General features: G+C 51.1%; 1 protein-coding gene across 1 annotated transcript; it reads right to left on the reverse strand.

Moving 5' to 3' along the window:
* Positions 1-12427: 12427 nt before the first annotated feature.
* Klhdc7a (kelch domain containing 7A) lies at positions 12428-16446 on the reverse strand. The gene has a single exon (XM_036178657.1). It carries the CDS (start codon positions 16296-16298, stop codon positions 13989-13991), a length of 2310 nt encoding a protein of 769 aa, XP_036034550.1. The 5' UTR covers positions 16299-16446; the 3' UTR covers positions 12428-13988.
* Positions 16447-21953: the final 5507 nt, after the last annotated feature.

Below are 21953 nucleotides of genomic sequence, written 5' to 3' on the forward strand. Positions count from 1 at the left end.
GAGGAGAGCAGCATTGTAGCCATGACTTTTCTCAACCCTGTGGCAGGGACACCTGACAAAAAGGAAGAGGAGGTTTATGTGGCTCACAGTTGGAAGGTACACAGTCCATCACGGCAGGAAGGCATGGCAGCAGGAGTGGGAGGCGCTGGCCATGTTGCATCCAGTGACAGGAAGCAGAGAGATAAATGCTGGTGTTCGGCTCACCTTCTCATGTTTATTCAACCCGTGGGATGATTTTGCCCACATTCAGCAATGGAGGTGTTCTTCCTACCTCAGCTAACCCAGGCTAGAAACTCCCTCACAGACATGCCCAGAGGTTTGTCTCCTTTGACTCTCCTCAAAAACAGACAAACAAACAAACAAACAACCCTGTAATCTCGCGAGAAAAGCCTCAGACAGAACTCCACGATGGTCAGTTTTCAAAAGTCCTGAACAGCGCGCCTCAAGCCATTGTGGCCATTGCCAAGGAAGCCTAGGGAAGAGTTCCCACCAGAGGCAGGTTAAGGAGACACAGAGACAGCGGGTAACATGGTCTCTCATGTGGAACCCTGGGAGAAAAGAGGCATCGGATGTGGGCTCAGGAAACCTTGATGAAGTCTGGACGTCTGTCAATGAAGCAGTGTCTGCAGCTGTGACAGGTGAACCAACCGAGTGTAACACGTTAGCAACAGAGGAAGCCAGTAGGAAGATGATGACTGTACCCTGGTGCTGTCCTTGAAACTCTTACATCTAACAAAGTTTAAAATAAAAGTGTATTCAAGGGACCTGGAGAGATGGCTCTGTGGTTAAGAACACACACTACTCTTGCAGAGGACCCAGGTTTGATTCCCAGCACCCACACTAGGCAGCTCACAACTATCTGTAACACCAGTTCCAGGGGATCTGACGCCCTCTTCTGTCCTCATTGGGCACTGCACCCCCACCCCCAGACATATACGTAACCCTGAAAAAGAGCTGCTGACACCTGTAAACCCAGCTTATGGCGGGGAGGTTGGGAGGGTGGCCACAAGTGTGAGACCAGCCAGAACTACATAATGGCATCTGGTCTGAAAGGAAAATGAAACAAAATGAATGAATTGTAATGACAGAACTCCCTGAAACCTTCCAGGCAGGTTCCAAATCAAACCCAGACTTCTTAACCTGGCTGACAGTGCCCTGAGACCTGGCCTTGTCTAGCTAAGCACCCCAGCTTTGCCCTGGGTATCCCCTTCCCTGCTACCCCAAGTCTTGTAAGTTTTCATATGCCAGCTGTCAGGAGAAGCCACATGGAGAGCAACCTCATGTCTCTGCTGTGTGTGTCATTCCATCTCCTTCTCCTGCTGGGGTCTGTGAGACTGCCATGGTGTTACCCCTCAGTGCCCACCCACCTTAGAGGAAGATGCCTGCATGTCAATCATGTTGACTGACCAGCAGCCTGCCACCCCCTCCCTGAACCTCACTGTTCCCTGAAATGGCCTACATTTTCTGGTGTCCACTCTACATCACAATCTTGGTCTTCTCATTTCCCACGCTGCTCAGCCATGCTCTGTGTGTGCATGTTCATGCTGTGCACACACATGCATGTGTACATGCACATAGATGGCAGAGGACAGCCTTGTATGTCACACGCGCACCACAGAGTCTTCATTGGCCTGGAGCTTACTGAGTAGGTCAGCAAGCCCAAGGGGTCCTGCTCTCGGGCTCCCCAGCAGTGGGATTACAACTGTACTCTGATTACGTGGAGTCCAAGGAACTGAACTCATGTCCTTCAGCTTGAAAGGCAAGCACTTGCCAACCGAGGCACCTCCCCAGCCCTGGCCATTCTCTGTAAATACAGTCAGTCCTTGGCCTGAGTATCCTGCAACTGGGAAGAGATTGTCACCATTTAATCGCAGCTGCTGAGTTCTGTATCCCCGGAAGACTCGCACTTGCACAGTGAGGACCTGCAATGAACAGACATTAGCATGCTGTATTATTCCGCTGTTTTCAAACTATATTTTGTTAAAATGCCAAAAGTAACTAACTGAGCCAGAAGCCTGAAAAGTAGGCAGGGAGTCGAGGACACTCCCTTGTCTTGCCCACGGGAACAAGAGGGGATGTGGTGTCTCTGAGAGGAAGTCATTCTTCAGATTTTCCTACCCCAAAGCTTCCCACTGAGCTGGCTGCTGTGTGGTCTGTGGAACCTTCCAGAATGAATGAAAAGCCTATATTAGTGCTTAAGGCATGTTTCAATGATCTGTGCTGACAGAGCAGAGAGCATCTTCTTCCTCAGAAGGATGTTTTCCAGAGGGAAAGCCAGTGTTTATGGGGGTGGGGGAGCTCCGGGGAGAGGGGCTTGAGGTGCAATGGGCAGTTTCCCTTTGTGCTGGCAATGACCTACACTGCCCAACTCTCTGTTAATGAATGGCTCCAATGGTAAAAATGTTACACTGTGTGTATTTTACCACAGTCAAAAGAGACCCAGGGATACATTTTTAAAACTCAAGCCACAAAAATAGTCATAATATTCTGATGGGAGAAAAAAAATCAGCATCAATCCTGGCGCGGGGGAGAGTACATTTTTTATTTTTAAAATCACGAAATAAAGAAATCAAGCAGCAGTGGGCTGTGTGGGGAGGGAAATGGCTTCCACTCTCTTTGGAGGTTGTATTTTTCCAATTATATATCCTGCAGTAAATGTTTATATATCTTTTGTAATCAGAAAAACACGTAAGAAGACACAGGCTGTGAATGGACTTCCTGCTGGTGGACTGTGTATTTTAAAGTTATTCCAATGGCAAATGTCGTGCTGTGTGGTATTTTAACACACACACACACACATACACACACACACACACACACACACACACCCCAACCCTGTCTTTTTCATTTATTTATTTATTAGTGTATGAGTGTGTATGAATAAGTGTGAGTGTGTGTGTGTGTGTGTGTGTGTGTGCGCGCGCGCGCGCGTGCGTGCGTGCACTGAGGTTACAGAAGTTGCCAGCCAAACCAGTTTTATGTGAGAGCTGAGGATCTAAACTCAGGTCCTCACACTTATCAAACAGGCACATGACTAACAAAGCCAGTTCCCCAGCTCCCCCCATCACTGCAGCCCCCCAGTGCCCAGGACTTCAGGTCCCTATAACCTCAGCCCCCCATCACCCCAGGTCCCCAGCCTCCAGCCCCCATCACCCCAGAGCCTCAGCCCCTCAGTCCCTCAGCCCCCAGGCCCCCAGGCCCCCAGCTTCCCAGCTTCCCAGCTCCTCATCCTAAATATCTTTGTGTGTGTGGGGGGAGGCAACTAGTTCTGGAGACCTTACTGCCTGGATCTTCCTGGGGCCTATTTGCCCCAGTGACTCTCCACCCCCCCCCCCCCAGGGGGGGATTCAAGAGGCTAAGTGGAAGCCAGAGATGGAAAGAATCAGAGCTATGGAGAGCTCCTAGGTCCAATCCAGGCAGGAAAACCGTCTCTCCGGGAGGGTCGGGCTTGATTTGGCCCCCTAGGATTTGATTTAGTTACAGACCCGTTCTTGTTTTGTTTTGTTTTTGCAAGAACTCACTCCGTTTATTGAGATTCAAATTGAGGCCAGGTTAAAGCCGACCCTCCTCTGATCTAGCAGGTAGACCGCTGAGTATGATCGAATCAAGGTGATTGTGGGAATAAATAGCAATCTGCAGCCGGGTAAACTGTGCTCCTGAACTGAGTGAGGCCGCATCCCTTTGACACTCATTACAAATAAAGACATATCACACGTGAGTGGCGTTCGACACCTTCCAACGTGCTTTCACAGTTTTGTTTATTGTACCACGAGGTTTGTCTGGTGAAGTGGGTAGCTCCAGAGCCACCCACCCAGCCCAGCCAAGAGCTGTTGTGTTTGGGGGGGGGGGCAGGTGTGGGAGAAAAGCTGGACTAGAGCAGAACTGCCCTGTGTGTGTGGTGGGGTAGGGGGGTGGGGTCCAAAGAAGGCAGGGATAAGGAAATGGGGCACAGATTGGTCCTAAGTGACGGTTAAAGGGATTTTATCAATCTTGTTTCTGGTAGGACAGTGCGGTGCCGTCCTGCTTGGGAATCAGGGCAGAACTAGGGCTCAGAATCCCCTACCCCCCAGGCTGAGGTGGAAAACTGATATACCATCTGCAGTTGCCTGGAGCTCCTCCGGGGGCGCTGAAATCTGGGCGGTGCCAAGCCTGCTCTTGGTGGACAGAGCACATTTCAGGATGGGGGGGGCAGTACTTGGCAGGCAGTGGGTGGTGGGACTGATCTTGTGTGCCAATAGGGTGTCGAGCAACAGGGACAGGTGTGACACAGTCTTTCCTCTCACTGACCGGGAAGCAGGTTGTGGGCCGTGCTGGGGACCATTTCAGACAGGGCACAGCTCTGCGGCGATGCCTCTGAGTTAAGTTCCATGAAAGGCCATGGACACTGAGAACACAGTCAACTATTATCAATTAGTTTCTGTGGTCACCATGGGGGCTGGGCAGCCCTGCAGATGGAGGCCATGGGGTGGAGAGTGTTGTGATCAACAGGAGATGCCACACATCAAGGCCTTGAAGGGTGACATTGATGTCAAGAACCCAGCATCCCTTGCTTTTTCTGTGGAACAGGATGGTGATGGTTTTGAAGTCCCTGTGGTGGGTGTGTGAACACTGGTATTGAGTACTGAGTGATGAGAGCCTCTGGATTCCAGACTTCCCAGTCACTGCTGGGACCAAACCTGTGCCATGATGCCCCAGGGCGTCCAGAAGAATCTACAGTGGTTCTGGTCAGCAGCCTTGCTGTGACACTCACTACTGTCATCCTTCAGAAACATGTCATCGAGTCCTCGCCTGAGTCAGGTCTGGGACCTAGAGACACCAGTAAACCAAAACCCAGGAGGCAAGACAGCCAAGGGAGACCTTGGCTCCTGGGACCCACAAGGAACTCAAACAGGAGCCGACTCTGAAATCCCAGGGGGGAGGTGGAGGCAAAGCTTCCTATTGCCCACCCCCCAATATGGTGCTGGGGAATAGCCCAGGCCTGACCATTGCTTCATGGCTATGCGACCTTGAGCAGGTGGCTCCAATTTTCTGTGACTCAGTTTCCTAACTTGTAAAACAGTGCACGCAGTGTCTAATATGCAAGGTTGTTTTGAGAAGTAAATAAAGAGATAAGGAGCAGTGGTAGTTGCCCAGGATGTCAAGGCCCCAAGTTTGATCCCTAACACTGAGCAAAGAAGGAAAGTAAATGCATTATCTCAAATAAAGTGCCTAATGGGTGTTAGTGGTTGCTGTTTAGGGGAATTGAACTTGTGATTTTGTGTGTGTGCACGAACATGCGTGCGTTTATGTGCAAAGGAGTGCATACATCTGTGTTTGTGTGGTGCGGAGGCCAGAGGTCAATTATTTTGATTGTAATTCCTCAGAGGCTGTCCATCTGCCTTGTTTTGGGAGCCTCACTAGCTAGCCAGCAAGGCTTTTCATATCTCCACTTCCTTGGTGTTGGGATTACACATGGGCGTGACGCCACCTGTGCTCTAGATTTTTCTAAGACCCTCCTCTGACTTGGCTCAGAGCCCACCCCCACCCCACCCACCCTGTATTCCTGAACCCTGTAGAAGGCCCTGTTCTTCTGGAATGACAGAGAGAAGGGCAGGCTCTCAGATGGGAACCTGGGTAGAACTGAGCTCAGCCACATGTCTGAGTGGTAAAGAGCCTGAGGCTCGATGCCAGACAGAGCTAGGTGGCACCCCAGCTCCTCTCCTTTGCAGCTGTGTGACCCTGGGAAGGAAGACTGCTTTGCTGCCTTGAACTCTAGTTTTCTCAGATAAAGTGGTGGCATTAGCTTAGACTTCACAGGCCTGATGTGGATTGCCAACTGCCCCCAAGTCAGTAGCTCACACCATGGCTACCTGCTTCTTGTATGCATCTCTGGATTGGTGGCTTGTGCTGGGTTCAGCCCTTCTTCCTGCTGGGCTCAGTTCCAGCATCTGTGGTCAGGGTGAGTGAGTGATCTCACTCCCAAGTTAGGTCCTTGGCTTCCTGTTGACAGGAATAATTGCACCACCATATCACTGTTCTGTGACTAGCCTGGACTCATCTCCACAGTGGCAGTCTCGAGGCTTCTTTGAGCAAGCTGAGCAAGTTCTAGTCTCAGAAGTGATTTCTAGGGCTGGGTCAGCTAAGTGCTTACAGCATGAGAACGTGACTTAGCACTCACATTTCAAAAGGGGGTGCAGCTGGGTGATATAGCATGCACCTGTGGTCCAGGGTGGAGAGGCAGTGTAGTTCACTTGTCAGCCAGCCCAGCTGAACTGGTGAGCTCCAAGTTCAGCAAGAGACTGTCTCAAAAATATAAAGTGGAGAGTGACTGAGGAAGACCTGACCCCTAACCTCCACATGCATGAACACATATGTGCATATGCAACTCACAGGAACACAGACACAGATCCATATGTACACATACAACACACACACACACACACACACACACACACACACACACATGATCAATTTCCAAGCTTCTGCTGTGGCAGGTGTATTACTCTCCCACAGAGGTCAAAGCAAGTCATGTGACCAGATTCTAGAGGTAGAAGAATTGATGTACAGGAGAGTGGGGAATTTGTCCACTTACCACACTTTGTTTGAAGATAAAATGAAATAATAGAAGCCAGATGAAAGTGGCATCTGCCTGTGGTCCCAACTACTTGGGAGGCTAAGGCAGGTGGATCCCTTGAGCTCAGTTCAGGCCTAACCTGAGCAACATAGCAAGACTCCATGATGAAGCTAGGTTCAGAAGGGTTCCCTATAAGCTCATGGATTGGAGGATTGTTTGGTCGCTGATGAGCTTCCTAGAACTGACTGGTCCCAAGGATTCCGTGTTACCAATGGATCCCACCCTCAAAAGTGGATTCGGTTGATGAAATCGTAATTGGATGGCATCGTTGGAAGATGGCATTAAAGGAGAAGGCAAAGCCTCATCCATCGTCGAGGGAAACAGGCCACCAGAAAATTGAAATTTGCCTGGTCCTTTTACTCTCTCTGCTTCTTGCCATCCTGGCCTGAGCAACTTTGCCCCACTACACTGTCCTGGCCTTGAAGCTCTGCTTGTACAGATTCAGACACAATGGATCCGTGGATGGTCCCTCTGAAACCATGAATCAAACAAACCTCTACTCCTTTAAACTGTCCCCATGCATCTGTCACACCACGGTACATCTGATGCCCAAGTCTCTTTAGAAAATGAAATAAAATAAATATATTTGAAATGACACAAAGAGTTTTGATGGCTTTGGTGACATGTGTCTGGAATGCCAGCAGGAGGATGCCCATAAGTTTGAGGTTATGTATATGTAGAGAGTTCCAGGCCAGCCAGAGCTACTTAGCAAGACCCTATCTCAGAGCTGGAGAGATGGCTCATTGGTTAAGAGTACTGGCTGCTTGATCAGAGGACCCAGGTTCAGTTCCCAGCACCCACATGGCAGCTTACAACCTTCTGTAGCTCTAGTTCCAGGGGGATCCAATGTCCTCTTCTGGCCTCTGTGGGCACCAGACATGCATGCAGGAGACACACAGATATATATTCAGGCAAACGATCATATACACATAATGAAAATAGATAAGTCTTTTTAAAAAAGATCCTTTTCCAATAAACAATGAGCCTATAAGCCTGGGTGTTCGATTAATGTGTACATAATGATTGCATTTCTCCCTTTGGAGGTTCCCAGTGTAAAAGATGGATCTGAGAAGGTTGCACTCCTCTGGGTACTGATCTTAGGACAATCAGAATGCTTTATTACTTGTTCAGGGCTTGAAGTCTCTGGTAATGATATTCTCTCTTCCCTTCAAATGATGATCCTCTGTCTCCAGGCTTGGACCCTCTTGTCCCCTCAGATTACAGGACTGCAGCCTTTGCTTGGATATGGAAGGGAAATACATAAGATAGAACTTTGTGTTTCTGTAATTTTTATTTAAAGATTTATTTATTTATTATGTACAGTGTTCTACCTGCATGTCTGCCTGCACATCAGAAGAGGGCACCAGATCTCATTACAGATGGCTGTGAGCCACCATGTGGTTGCTGGGAATTGAACTCTGGACCTCTGGAAGAGCAGCCAGTGCTCTTAACCTCTGAGCCATCTCTCCAGCCCCCTTCTGCAATTCTTAAGATCAAAAGATCCCCTGACCATCATCTCAGGAGGGAAACAGAGGCAGGAAAAAAAAAAAAACAGTAGAAATTATGGGGACATGGGAAGAAAAAGGAACCATGTACCTTGGAGTGTGACTGTTAATGTCTGAAAAGCAAAATCTCCAACATAATTAGCAGCATTTGCTGTGAAGGTTTTCCCACATGTAGCATTCTGTCCACACCTAGGTTGTTTTTGTTTGTTGATTCTGTTTTTTAAATAACAGTGTAAACCCGGGTTTACAACCTGGAAGCATATGACTTTGAGTAGGGCCTGTTCCTCTTCCAAGACATTCTCTTGGCACCTCAGATCAGACCTTGTTTATGTGAATGGACCCTGCCTGCCCGAATCCCTGAGCGACTGAGTTTATTATGGATTGTCGGCCTGCAGGAGGAGTCACCTGCATGTAACTCTGCAAAGACAGTGAAGTGTGGGTCTTACTGAAGCTCACACCTTTGCCCTGAGTGGGGTTTACTTTCTTCCTGTGGGCTTTTTCCCTTCTCTTAACCCCTGTGCTTGAGTCTATACTGACATTATTTATTAAATCCAACTTTGCTATTAAAAAAAAACACTTAAATAAAACAATATCTCATGTAGTCCAGGCTAGTCTTAAACTTGCTATGTAGCCCAGGCTGGTCTTGAATTACCCCTCCCCTCTATACAACCTAAGTGCTGAGATTATAGACTTGTGCTACCATGACTGGTTTAGATAATAATTTCTTAAATATTCTTTTTGGAGCATTATCCCATTCCCATTTTCCTCTGAGACATGAAGATGGTAGCCAAGCCAAGTACCCTACCTTGGTGTCAGTGAGGGATGGCAGCTTCCATCTCTACTGTGCATCTGCAGAGCCCTGGGGCTGAGAACGCTGGTGTCTCCATCTCTTGTCACACAAAAAAGGCAGCCCAGACTCCGTTACCATCTCATTTTTTGTTTTATTTTGACCCGCTTCTCACTTTTCAAAGGACCCGGGGCTGGGAGCTGTTTGCGGAATCTTCCCTCCAGGCTGTCCCTTTCTTCTGTTCCCCAGCTCCCTGAAGGTGCATCCTTCCCTGGTTTCATCTTCCTCTTTCTGCGCAGCCTCACGTCTGCCTAGGGGCTGCTTCTAAGTGGAGCTTCAGCCGCAGGGGACTCTGGGGGAAAGGCAGAGCCACAGGGCCCTTCCAGGTAAGGCTGACAAAGGCAGGAATCTCTAGATGCCTGTGTCTGAGTCTCTTCCTGCCAGGATGTGCCCTCTTCTTCCCAAGGAGTGGTTACTCCCAACCTGTAAGGGAAAGGTGCCCCTCCACTTGGAGCTGGAGGGTTGATCCTCTGAACTCTAAGTTATCCAAAGAAAATGGCAGTATTCTGACCTGGGTAAGCACCAATCAGCAAAGCAGGTTGGTCCTGAACTCCCCTCCCTGCCTGAGCAGAGCAGGTGCTTATGTGCCTGAAACCCAGATGCCCTAAAATAGGACATCTACCTTTCATCTAGAGAAACCTAAGACCAGAGGCCCAGGCACTGAGCAAGGGAGTGGAATACACGGGGTAGGGTCGGGGGACCCTTGTCCAGTTGGACTCTACAGGACAGTTGGTGGTTCTTCTGGGGCATGTTCTAGAGTTGTTCCTGGGCTGTTGGCTTAACAGGGAGTAGTCTTGGTCTCACATCGTCCCCTTGAGCTTGGAGGGGTCAAACCTGCTTTGCAGATGTAGGCATTAAGAGAATGAAGAAAATCTCTTTGTAGTCGAAGGTTCATAAACAGAGCATGATTGATTGGCATGGGTAAAGCAAGGTTATAAAAATCCCAGAGCTGGGGCTGGTGTCCAGCCAAGGTGTGGCTGGCTTCCAGCACACTTCTTTGTTTGGGATTTTGAGACAGGGTCTCAAGAACCCTGGACTGACCTCAAACTTACTAGATAGTCAAGGATGACCTTGAACCTCTTAGTCCTGTCTTCACCTCCTGAGTGCAAAGTTTACAGATATGGTCCCACCACACTCAGTTTATGCAATGTTAGAAATGTAACCCAGGGCTTCATGCCTGCCAGGCAAGCACTGGACCAAGCCACACTCTCAGCTCCCCTGGTGTACTTTAAAGAAATGAAAAGTCTTCAGATTTTGCCTCTAGGGAAGATATTTCCTTAAATTCTCTGAGCTCCATTTTCTCACCAGTAAGTAGGGCTGTGGTAGTGAGGAGTTGTGTACACAAGCATGTGCAATGCTTACAATGTCACTTCACTGAGAACTCTGTATGAAGGATGCCTGGGCCACTCCTTCCCACTAGCCAGCTTTGATCTTCTCACTGGGCATCGCCAAGGTCAGCTGTGTGCCCTACAGCTCAAAAGGGGTGAAGCCCCAATTCTAGGTAAATGCTAGAGGCTGTTTATTTCAGCAGCCACACACTTCCAGATAGGACTTGACCTGTCTTTTCTGGTTTTGGTGGAGACCTTAGAGAAGAAGGAGAAAACAAAGGCCATTTTATTTATGATAGAAAAAGAAATCAACAGGGGGTACAAATCCACAGGCCCCAAAGGAGGGGAACATGTTTAAATAGAGTGTGATCCATTCACTCGGTGGAATATTCTGTGACTATTGAAATGATGTTTACCAAGGGTTTGTAATAACACGGAAGATGCTTATTCTGAAAACGCCGTGTGCAGAAGGAAGCAACAGAATTGTATGTTCAGCACAAACACACCCGAGCAAAAACCAAACCAAACAAAACACACAAACAGAAGCAAGAGACCCAAGGGACACGCACCGCAGCGGGAGATGTCTTTGGGTGGCAGAATTGAGAGTTTTCATATACACTTCTCTATCTTCCGATTGTCTATTTATTTTTCTATAAAGGAACATGGACTGGCTTAAAGTGGAAAATAACCTGAACGTCATTTTTCCTCCCCCAAAGCAGTAAGAACTCTTATTAGAAAAAAAGCAAGACAGATGGCCCCCAGAGAGCCAGCTGACACTCAGGCCATCCAGAAGCCGAGGCTAGGAGGTTGGCATGCCCCAGGCTATTCCCCCAAAGTCAAGTGGGCAGCCTAGACTCTGAACCCATGGGAAGCAGATGCCAGCAGGCTGCCCCCAGCTGCAGACATGGACATAGTGCCTGTGACTCCCCGGTAATTATGCCGGCTCCAGCCACCAAGTCGGCTTCTCTCCTAGAGAGCAGAGATGGAGCCAGATCAGTCTGAGATGGTCTTCCTCTGAAGCAGCCCTGTTCCCTTTAGTGACAGAACCCTTCCCCTTCCTGCTCCGTGCATCTCCCTCCACAGATACCATCTCATCAGGAGGCCCGAATGAGCCCTTTGCTTGCTTTGCCCTTGTTTTAGTGGTTACATTTCCTGAGTTCAATGTCTCTCTTCCTGTGCTTGGTCTATGAGCTAGCCTGCTCTCCTCCACTGGAACTCTGTTCCTCCAGCAACAGAGTAGTGCCCGGTGCAAACAGCCTGCACATATCCATTTCACGAGTGAACTCTGACCACCGTGCCTCTGCTGGGTTCCCTGGGTTACTTGGCTCTACTGTAACCACTTCCATCCCCCAAACCTGCCCCTTGGCAAGCCAGTGATGGCATGACAGCTCTGACCTATCAGCCTGGGTAGGTTTAAACTAACTGCTAACTAACTGCTGGGTTTCTGTTTGTATCAGTTCTGAGGTCATTATAAGGACTCATCAGAAAAGGTATAGGAATTGGTTGGTGATGTCTGCCACATGAGCACAAGGGAGGCACAACAGCCCAATCTCAACAGCCTCTCTATCAATACCACACTCATCATTCACTGGGTCTAGAACCCCCCCCCCCCTTTTCAACTTCCTTGGAATACTTGCCTGGTTCCATTGGTACACCATAGGCTTCTGGAAGCTTCCCTAGTGTGTTCTCTCTTCTCCTGAGCCTAGAATCTATCCCAGACCCTGTCCAGCTTGGCTGGGGTCTTGCCTTCTGTCTGGCTCATTGCCAGAGGCTGCCCTCAGACCTGGGCTCGCTTGTGCGTAGGATCTGGAGGTATCTTCCCAAAGCACCTTGCCTCAGCCTGGCACCACCATGCCAATGCCCCCTTTTGTAATCAGATTTTTCTTTGGGCTGCCAGCTCACAAATAATGACAAGGAAATTTATTATTAATTATGAAACTTGGCCTTGGCGTAGGCTTGTCCCACTAGCTCTTATGACTTAAATTAACCCATTTATTTTTAATCTGCATTCTGTTGCATGGCTTGTTACCTCATCTCTCTGTACTACCCATGATGCTTCCTCCCTATCTGACTGGCGACTCCACCTTCTTCCCAGAGTTCTCTCTCTGCCCGGAAGTCCCGCCCATACCTCCTGCCTAGCTATTAGCTTTTTATGACACCAATCACAGCAATACATTTTCACACTGTGTACAAATGTCCACAACATCTTTCACTCTTTTTACTAAAGCCATCCCAATGTTCCTCAGAGATTGATGCCTAAGTATCAACATGACCTTGGCAGAGGGCAGGATCCCTTCCCTGGCAACCCAGTGTGGCCCAGACAGCCTTTCTTACTTAGCTTTCAATTCAAGAATCACTTAGCTACTTCCTCCTCCCAGGCCCTTGGCCAGGGTAGTCGCCTTGCGTGGTCCAACAAAAGCTCTTTTCTCATCTCCATGCCAACCTCCTCCTTGCTCTGCATTCTAATCCTGCATCTTCCAAAAAGTCCCCCAGCCTCACTTCCAGCAGCTGTGTGACCCCCCGTGGGTCTGCTTGGCCATCAGAGGGATCTGTGGGGGACTTCAAAGGAACACAGGGTCCAAGTGTTAGTCTCCCAATTGTCAGGACCGCCCCAACTGTGACTCACACCTCGTGCTTCCTGGCTAGTTCCAAGAACATCATTGCTTTCCTCCCGACGACTTTGTTTCCTTAGAATGGAACAAGGGCACGGTGGAGTGAAAGGTTGGATCAGGCTCTCTGTCTTTCTACCTAGAACTGAGTCTCCTCGGATGTAAAAGATGTTCCTCCTGGATGTTCCACTAGGACCTTCCATCTTCTTAGCTCCATCCCAGACCTGCTTCTTCTCCCCATTCCTTCCCATCTGACAAAGCAGACAAGATGGCTACCAGACACAGAGAAGGCCATGCTGATGAGCTGTAGCGGTCGCTGTCCTGGCCAGCGGGCAGAGAGGATTCTGAACTCTGGGGAGAGTGCTGTGGTCAGGTGGTAGTCTAGCATGGCTGTGGTCTGGAGAAAGGGAGTCTGGAACCACATCTGTACCTTGTCTCCCAAGACCTCAGTTGTGCAATGACTAATATTCAAACAGAACTCCTGCTGAGATGGATGTTTCTCTTCTTTCCAGCACACGGAACTTGAGGTAACCAAAAAAAAAAAGTAAAGTGGTCCTTGGTCAATATGTTCTGCAAACAGGCGTCCCTGTGGGTGCCTTCAGCTTTAGCCATGCCGGTTCTTCTGGCTGAATCTCGGGGGTATCGTGAGCTCCTTCCTGCTTCTGCCCAAACCTCCTCCTTCAGTTGTTCTAGAAGCTTCAAAGGTGGGCCCCAGTGCTTAGGAAGGTGGTCTGTGCTGGATTACAGAAAGCTAAGCAGCTTGAGGGGCCCCCTGGGGGTCCCCTGCCACCTGTGATTGGGATGAGACTATGGCCCTGAGTTTCAGTGGGGTCCTGAAATAGCCCCTGCCAGGAGTTCTGAGTTGCAGGACAGTGCTGGCACCCGCTGTCCTGGAATGCTGGGCCCTGGCTTCACTGTTGTAGCAGGTCTGTGGACTGTGGGGGTTAAAGAATCCTCCAAGGCCCTGTAGCCTATGGTGGAGAAGAGATAACTTTCCACCCCACGGCCAAGTTCCTGCCCACCTCTTACCCAGAGTGATGAGCAGAGAATTTTGCTGCATCCCTATGGAGCCCAGCAGAGGGGCTGCTAGACAGGGGTCTGGGGCACATCAGGGACAGGCAGGGTCAGGACGGCAGGCAGAAGGGTGCCCCGCGCAGCAGGGAAACCGTGTAGCTCCTTAGGCGCAAACCTGGGCGAGATGTGGTCGGCCAGGAAGCAGAGCATGTGCCTGCGTCCCACACAGTAGATATGATCATCCACCACGGCGCACTGGAAGGCATCGGGGTAAGGCAAGCGGTAGGTGGCGCACTCATACCAGAGGCGGGTGCTGGCACTGCAGCGGTACACGCTGATGCCCAGGCTGCGGTTGAGGTCAAAACGGTAGAGAAAGCCATTGACAGCCACCATCTCAGCTGTGCGGTCCTTGCTGCCCCCCGTGGGGCCGGCCCACCAACGCTGCTCCTGGGTTGAGAATCGGAGCAGCAAGTAGCGCAGGCTGCCCCCAGTGACAAAGATCTCATTGGCGCACACTGTGGCTGTGTGTGCCAGGGCAAATGTGTCATTGGGGAGTGGTGGAGCAAAGGTCCAGCGGTCCGCTCGAGGGTCATAACGCTCCACTGTGTTCAGACACTCACCTCCAATGGCATAGAGGTGCCCCTCCAGGGCCACCAGCCGGCAGTGAGGCCGGGCCTGGTTCAGTGGGCACACCTCACTCCAGATTTCAGTCAGGGGGTTGTAGCAGAAGACCCGGTTGGAGGGTTGGCCCCCAGGTCCTTGGCAGCCAGACACCACAAACAGATAATTGAAAAGAGTACAGACAGAACAGCCCCGGGACATGGCCTCCATGGGCAGCTGGGCCAGCGGGTGCCAGGCATCCTGCACATTGTCATAGCAACAGAGGCGGCCACTGTCTTCCTGGGGACACACGTCGGCCACCACCAGGCACTTGTGGCCACGGAACCGTCGCTGGAGGATCAGCTCCCGCTCTGCCCCACTCAGGCCCCCATAGATGTCTGTGCTGCGGAGGACCTGGAGGTAGTTATCACTCATTACCTTGTAGGCTGCTTCCTTCAGGGCCTCAAGGCCCTGCCTCTTGGCCAAGGTCAGCACCTCATAGCAATTGCCCAGGTCCAGGCGGACATCCTGAGCTGAAGCAGGGGTGAGCTGGATGTGGAAGAAATTGGTCCCAGCTACAAGCTGTACATGGGGCTCCCCGTGGCTGCAGGCTGAATTGATCTGGGCTTCCTGGTCCAAGTAGGCAGGAGGGGGTGTCCTGAAGCCTTCCGGCTGCAGTTGGAGCTCTGGATTCTCAGCGATCTGCAAGAGACTCACCTTTCTGCTGAAGCCTGATGTAGAGGGGGCTGGCACTACCTCTGCTGCATCCTCTTTATTATCAGCTTGGCCTCTGGAGTCAGCTCCTGTGACCAGGGGCTCTGGCTTAGGCCCAGGGGATGGAGCATTAGCCAGAGCTGCTGTGCAGGGGACCAGCGGCCTGGAGACAGCCTTCGATGTGGACTCCACAAAGTAGTCATATACTCTGCCCTTTAGCTCAGGCCCTGGTCCCTTGGCCTTCTGTATAACATTCTCCTCCATCCGGATCCGGGCCACAGATGAGAAGGTGTAGGAGGCATTGGTGGCTCCTTCCTGTTGCTGTGTTGCCAGGCCCATGTCTGCAGCAGCCTGGAGGGTCCCAGCCTCTCCCCTGCTGACCCCTGTCACATGGGTGAAGACCCACCTCTGGTTCATGTCACTGCTGACCACTGTGGGATCAGTGCAACAGTTGGGGGCTCTTGGGTCTCTAGACCCTGTTTGCTCTGGGGGTCTGCCGTCTGGCCATGGAGAAAGCTTGTTACCCACACAGCTGCCGCCCACTTCTGGGAGAAGTCTGGCTGGGGAGCTTGTAGGTTCACAACCCAGATGAGGGAGGTGGGGAGGGTTGGGCTTACCTCTAACAGCTGTTCCGGCTTCCTGGCCACTGCAGGGTGGAGGCACCTGCTGAGAATCTGGGTGCTGCCCTCTCTGATTCTCATCAGAGCCTTTTCTTGTGGACTCCCCAGATCTGGAGGCGACCAGTTGGCAGGAGTCTCCTGGGTCTTCCAAGTTGCAGTCCAGTGGGGCCCCAGCTCCCTTGCTGGCCTTCCTGCGTCTTGGCCCCCTTGGTGGGGTCCCAGGAGGAGCCCCCTGGAAGGCAGCTTGCCCCAAGCCCTCTGCTTCATCTTGTGCTTTGTGGCTCTTATTATTTCTCCCTGCTTGCCCGGCGGGGGCAGGCCTGGACTTGTAGAGTTTGTAAGCCGCCGTTACCAGGAGCAGCGCAGCTGCGGACAGCACCAGCTTGCTGGTCAGCTGCATGTCCAAATGCCAGTCCTGAGTTTCTGCTCCGGCTCTGGTGGGAAGCATGCTGACCAGGGGCAGAGGAATGCCAAGAATCCGATTAATGATTGCCCAATAGGGGCAAGTTCCTGGATCCTGCTGCGGAGTGGGAGGGAGTCCCTAGCTGGTTCTGGCCAGCTGAGTTGCTGGAGCAGAGGTGACTTTGAGTTGGCTGAGGTGGCACTGGGGCAAGGGATGGCTGAGGTCCCTGATGGCCTCTTTTGATCCTTCCCTGAAAGGGGGAGGGGTTTCTAACCAGAGGCTGGGCTTGAGATCAGCCTCCTGCCACAGGGCATTCAGAGTGTCCAGCAGGGATCCGAAGAGGAAGCTGGCTCTTAGATTTATTACTGGATACCTGGAAGCGTGCGCTGTTGGTCTTTGTGTGTGAGCACTGCTGTTTTCTCTTTTGCAAATCCTTAGGTTGGAGGCTTGGGGCGGCTTCTGTTGTGGTTCCTGGGGGGGCAGGTGGAGCCACAGGTACTGGGCCAGTAGGGATGGTCCTGGCCCCAACGGAGGAGTAGCATTTAACTGGCCAAGTGAGGAAGCAGTGGGGGAGGCTGAGCCTGGGCCAGCAGCCAAGCCACCTGACCGGGCTGTTGACCGCCTCTGCCCTCCTCCATGTCTGACAAGTTGAAGAAAAACCAGCTTTGCTAAAGCAGCCCAGGAAATATGGCGCATTAGCACCCACATAAAGTCAGACCCTAGAAACACACCCTCTTCATGATGAGCCAACCTCATAGGGAAAGAGGTCCGTGGAGGACTGACACCCCTCAACTCCCAACCCATACCCACCTTAATATTGGCACTGTAGACCCTGGACCCAAACTGCCCGAGTTTGCTGTTCACCAGCTGTGTGACCTTAGGCAAGTAACTTTACTTCTCTGTGCCTCCATTTCCCTATCTGAAAGGTGATAGGGAGGGAGAGGGACAGCATGTGTACCTCCTCAGGCTGTGGTTAACATGCTTGAAGCCCCATGTTGCTAAAGCTCTGTGAGTCTCAGCTGTTCCTATCCTCCATGCACATGCACACACCAGGATCCTCTCAGGGTCCTCAAGGGTGGGTGCAGAGGTCTCAGCTGCAAGGAGTTACCAAGTCAGTGAGAAAGGCCCAAACCCCGCTCTGCGTAACCCTTCCTCCATGCCCAGGACTCAGGTGGCTGGGCTGCCTAGATGCTCTTTGCACACGCTCCACTTTTTAAATATTGTTTTCTGACTGGAAAGCGAAAATAGGATTCACTTTGAGGGCCCAGGGACTTGGTTCTGAGGGCTCTGAGCGTGGGAACACTCTACACTTTTTTGTTATAGCGAGTGTGTGTGTGTGTGTGTGTGTGTGTGTGTGTGTGTGTGTGTGTGTCCCTGCCATAGCATGCACCTGATGGTCAGAATCCAACCTCAAGAGTCCGTTCTCTCCTCCCACCATGTAAATCCTGGGGACTGAACTCAGTTTGCCAGGCTTGGCTGAGAGCTTTTACCCACAGAGCCATTTGCTGGCCTCTTAGGATGCCTACCCCATCAGACCCTTATCTGTGTAACCCTCTACTCCACAGCCTCAGTTTACCCTTCTGTGTTGTATCCTGATTGCTGCCTAGTGTGCTGAGCTTTGTCAACTCTTGCAGGCCAGGCCTCCTTATCTTTGCAGGTGGGGATCTTTCCAACTATCCAGGTCCAGCCAAACTCCAGGCCTTCCTGGGTCCTTCCATGGCCAGCCACCTTACTCTGGGCTCCATCCTTCCAGACTGGCTTTTCCTTCCTCAGTCTTTTCTCCTAGTCTTTATTATCGCCAAGGCCCTGGAGCAAGGTGTCTGTCTTCTGCAGGACCTGGACCTAGTGGACTAGACCCAGCAAGGAAAGGGACATCAGCTGAAGCAGGTGGGCTTCCGGTCAGGTGAGAGCTGATGCCCACAGACCCCTCTGAGAGACAGAAAATGGTGGTCTCCCCGCTCAGCAGTCTACTTGTGAATGTTTGAAATGTGGGTTTATTGTTCCTCTGTTGCAGGAGGCCAGCAGAACAGAGATTGTAGCCACGAGAAGAGAGTGTCAGCCCTCAAGATGAGGGGGTGTGCCTACTGTGGGGGCCCCCAGGAAGGTCAGAGTACAGATGGAGAGGGAAAGCTGGGGCTGACCATTGCATATTGGGAAGGTCGGAAGCCACGATTCATACAGAGAAGGCAGAAGAAGGAGGCTCTGGGGTCCCTGGAGGCAGCACCTCCCATCCAGGGTGTTAGGATTCTAGCTCAGGCTTCAACCCAGGTCTCATGCCATCTGCAGGTGAACAAATATTATCTAAATGCCATAAATTACAGTTTTTTAAAAGTCTCTGTGTAGAGAAAACTGAAATGAACAAATGAAGACAGAGGTAAAATTAAAAGATAATTGGAAGTCTATATCGGGCTTCTGTGGATGTGCCTGCCGCCACCAATCTGGTCTCCTGCGTGCAAAGGCAGGATAAACTGAGAACTCTCAGGGTGGCCCCAGGGGAAGGCAGAGCCCGCAGATGGATGCCACACAGATCAACAGTCCCATCCTGGGTAGTCAGCTTTTCATCCTCTGGGTGCCTTCTGTGCCTGGCTCAGTCTCCCAAGGAGGAGGTCATAGTCCCAGTGAACATGGTAGGTGAAACGCTGAATAGAGAGCACAGGGCTGAGGAAGGTCAGTGTGGAGAATGAGGGGAGAAGACATTGGAGAAACATGGAAGACTGAAGACATGTACCCTCTTAATGTACAAGTGCATGCCTCCGTGTGCCACACACATGAGGTGCAAAGTCAAAGATGAGTTGATCCTCATTTGGCCAGTGGGGAGGCTGAGGCCCAGAGTGTATGATCTGGTTTAGCAGGCACTGGAATTCAGGGACACTGCTGACACATTCTGACCCACTCATGCACTCCCACAAAATCACATTCTCATACACTCTCCCACACAAAATCACACATACAGTCACACACACAAAATCACACATACAGTCACACACACAAAATCACACACACAGTCACACACAACCAGTCTCTCTCATGAGCTGGGATCCGTCGTAACTCTCACTGGCACCCACCATCACACACTCATGCACTCACACACTTGTACCCACACTCATTCTCACACCCACATCCACTTACAGACATTGAATGGGATGATAGACGAAGGCCACTGTGCCTGGCCTTTTCCTTGGGTGGTGGGGATCTCAACTCAGGCCCACATGTTTATTCAGCAAGCACCATGCCAACTGAGCCATCACCCCAGGCCTCCTCAACCCATTTTAGAGATGAAGATGTTGAGGCTCCTAGGAGACAAGGGGGCCTCCTCATTCCAGGTCTCATGTGGAAGTTTGTCTCCTCTTTGACCTTGAACCCACCACCCGTACGGACTGTGGGCTGCCTATGTCCCAGGTGAGCACAGATCAGAGACAGTGGCACCAGGACTCAGGGAAGGACAAGGCATGCTACAGTTGGTGAATGGGGCCCTGCCTGGAAACAGTTTCAAAGGCTTGGCATGGAGGACTATGCCGTTTAGATTTAGGAAATAAAATAAGGGCAGGTGTGCCTGTGAATTTGATGGGGAAATTGAATGTAAAATTCATGGTTGCCATAGGAGATGGCAGCCTGTGTCCTGGTGGTTTTTTCCTGGGGTGGAAGGAGTCGAAGGCAGGAAACATCCTGAGATGGGAGCCTGAGTCGGTAAGGCCTTCCTACATGGCCCAGAGCCGCCTTCACTATGGGCTTAGAGCCCACAGTCACACTATCAAGAGCAGCCAGAGTAGCATTCACCAGGTTCCTTCTACTGTTCTGGTTCTGCGCTTGGAGGATCTGCAGATATCACCTCCTCCAGCTTCCAACAGCCCCGCCAGGTTGCAGATTTACCTAGTCTGCTGATGAATAAACCATCCCACAAGCCGTTCTTGAAAAATTCTTGCCATTTGACCCAAACAGCATGACCTAGGAGCTGGTTAGCATGAGGGACTTGGGCCCCACCATAGTCGCCCAAATCCAGAATCTTCATATTAGACCCTGAATGAGTCTAGGGAGGGACCAGACATACTCAGACAGATGCCCAAGCGCCCTGACCTTGAAAATCAGCTGCACAACCCTGGATTTGGAGAGCAGCTGTGTTGTCTTCCATCCTGAGTCGGTGGCTCCCTGGATATTTGAGTTCTTGTATAGTCTATTTCCGTTTAGATTTATTTATTATTATGACTTTTAAATTACTTGAAGTGCATAGATGTTTCCCCCACATGTGTGTGTGTACCACATGCACATGCATGTCTGGTGACTGTGAAAGCCGGAAGAGGGCAGTGGATCACCTGGAACTTGAATTACAGATGGCTGTGAGCTGCCTGATGTGGACAATGGAAACTGAACTCAGGTCCTCTGGAAAGTAGCCAGTACTCTTAACCACCGACTCATCTCTCCAGTCCCATTTCCTTCCTTCCTTCCTCCCTCCCTCCCTCCCTCCCTCCCTCCCTCCCTCCCTCCCTCCCTCCCTCCCTTCCTTCCTTCCTTCCTTCCTTCCTTCCTTCCTTCTTCCCTCCCTCCCCCCTTCCTTCCTTCCTTCCTTCCTTCCTTCCTTCCTCCCTCCCTCCCTCCCTCCCTCCCTCCCTTCCCCTTCCTTCCTTCCTCCCTCCCTCCCTGCTCACTTCCTCCCTCCTTCCTCCCCTCCCCTCCCCTACCCCACCACCTTTCTAGACAGGGTATCATATAGCCCAAACTTGTCTCAAACTGTCTCAACAGCCAAAAATGGCCTTAAACTTCTGATCCATCAGCTGCTGCCTCTCAGGTATTGCTTATGTGGTGCTGGGGAGCAAATCTTGGGCTTCCCAAATGCTAGGTAAATACTCTACCCACTGAGCTATGTCCACCCCCTCCTCCTCCCCATATCAGTAACTGCTGATGGTGCTGAAATCGTCCCCTGTGCCTCAGTGTTTTTCTGTCCCCCAAATAGCTGTGATGTTCCCCATTTCGTGGAGTTGTTTGTCAGGAAACAGGCTGGCATGGCGATGACTCATGATGCCAAGCAGGCAGTAGATAAGCAGCCTCAGGTAGGTGATGGGTCAGAAGAGCAGTGTCCAGGCCTGTGCTTGCAGATGTCCTGGACAGGGCTTCATATGGAGTTTCATGAATCTTTGCACTTGCCCAGAAGGCAGGATGAACTGTATTTTAAGAGACAAACTCAGACACAGACTGTGGGCAGATCGCTTGCCCAGAGTTGCACAGTAAAAACCTGGCAGGTTCAGGAGGCAAGCCGTGAGCCTTCCAGGGCTATGGACTTGTTCCCAGCAGGGTTGCCTCCTCCTGGCATCTTGGTCTTGTCACCTCCCAGCAGGGACAGAGATGATCTAAAGAGACACCATGCTCTCACTCTGGCTATCAAACTATTCAAACAGCGGATCCTGAGGTTCCTTGGAACCTCAGGCAGGGAGAAGAGAGAGCCTAAAGCTTGGGCCAGCTAGAGAAGAAAGTTTTCTTCCTGGAAAGAGTTTTGCAACTTGTCTGACTGCCTTACAGGAGAGGCAAGAATAGGTCAATGGTGGGCGGGACTACAGATTGACCTGGACTCCTCAGATGTGCACAACTGTGGCCTCTATTTAAACATGAACTGTAGCTGAAGTTTTCTCCAGTCCTGCTTGGCCCACAGTCAGGACAAATCTCTTTCACCCACCAGTCCCACAGCTGCTCAGACCCAACCAAGTAAAC

This window comes from Onychomys torridus, chromosome 2 (genome assembly GCF_903995425.1).
Source record: "Onychomys torridus chromosome 2, mOncTor1.1, whole genome shotgun sequence".
Classification (NCBI taxonomy): Eukaryota; Metazoa; Chordata; class Mammalia; order Rodentia; family Cricetidae; genus Onychomys; species Onychomys torridus.

What these genes read in the sequence shown, in the direction of transcription:
- Klhdc7a (XM_036178657.1), bottom strand. Translation starts at nt 16,298, where the DNA reads ATGCTTCCCACCAGAGCCGGAGCAGAAACTCAGGACTGGCATTTGGAC.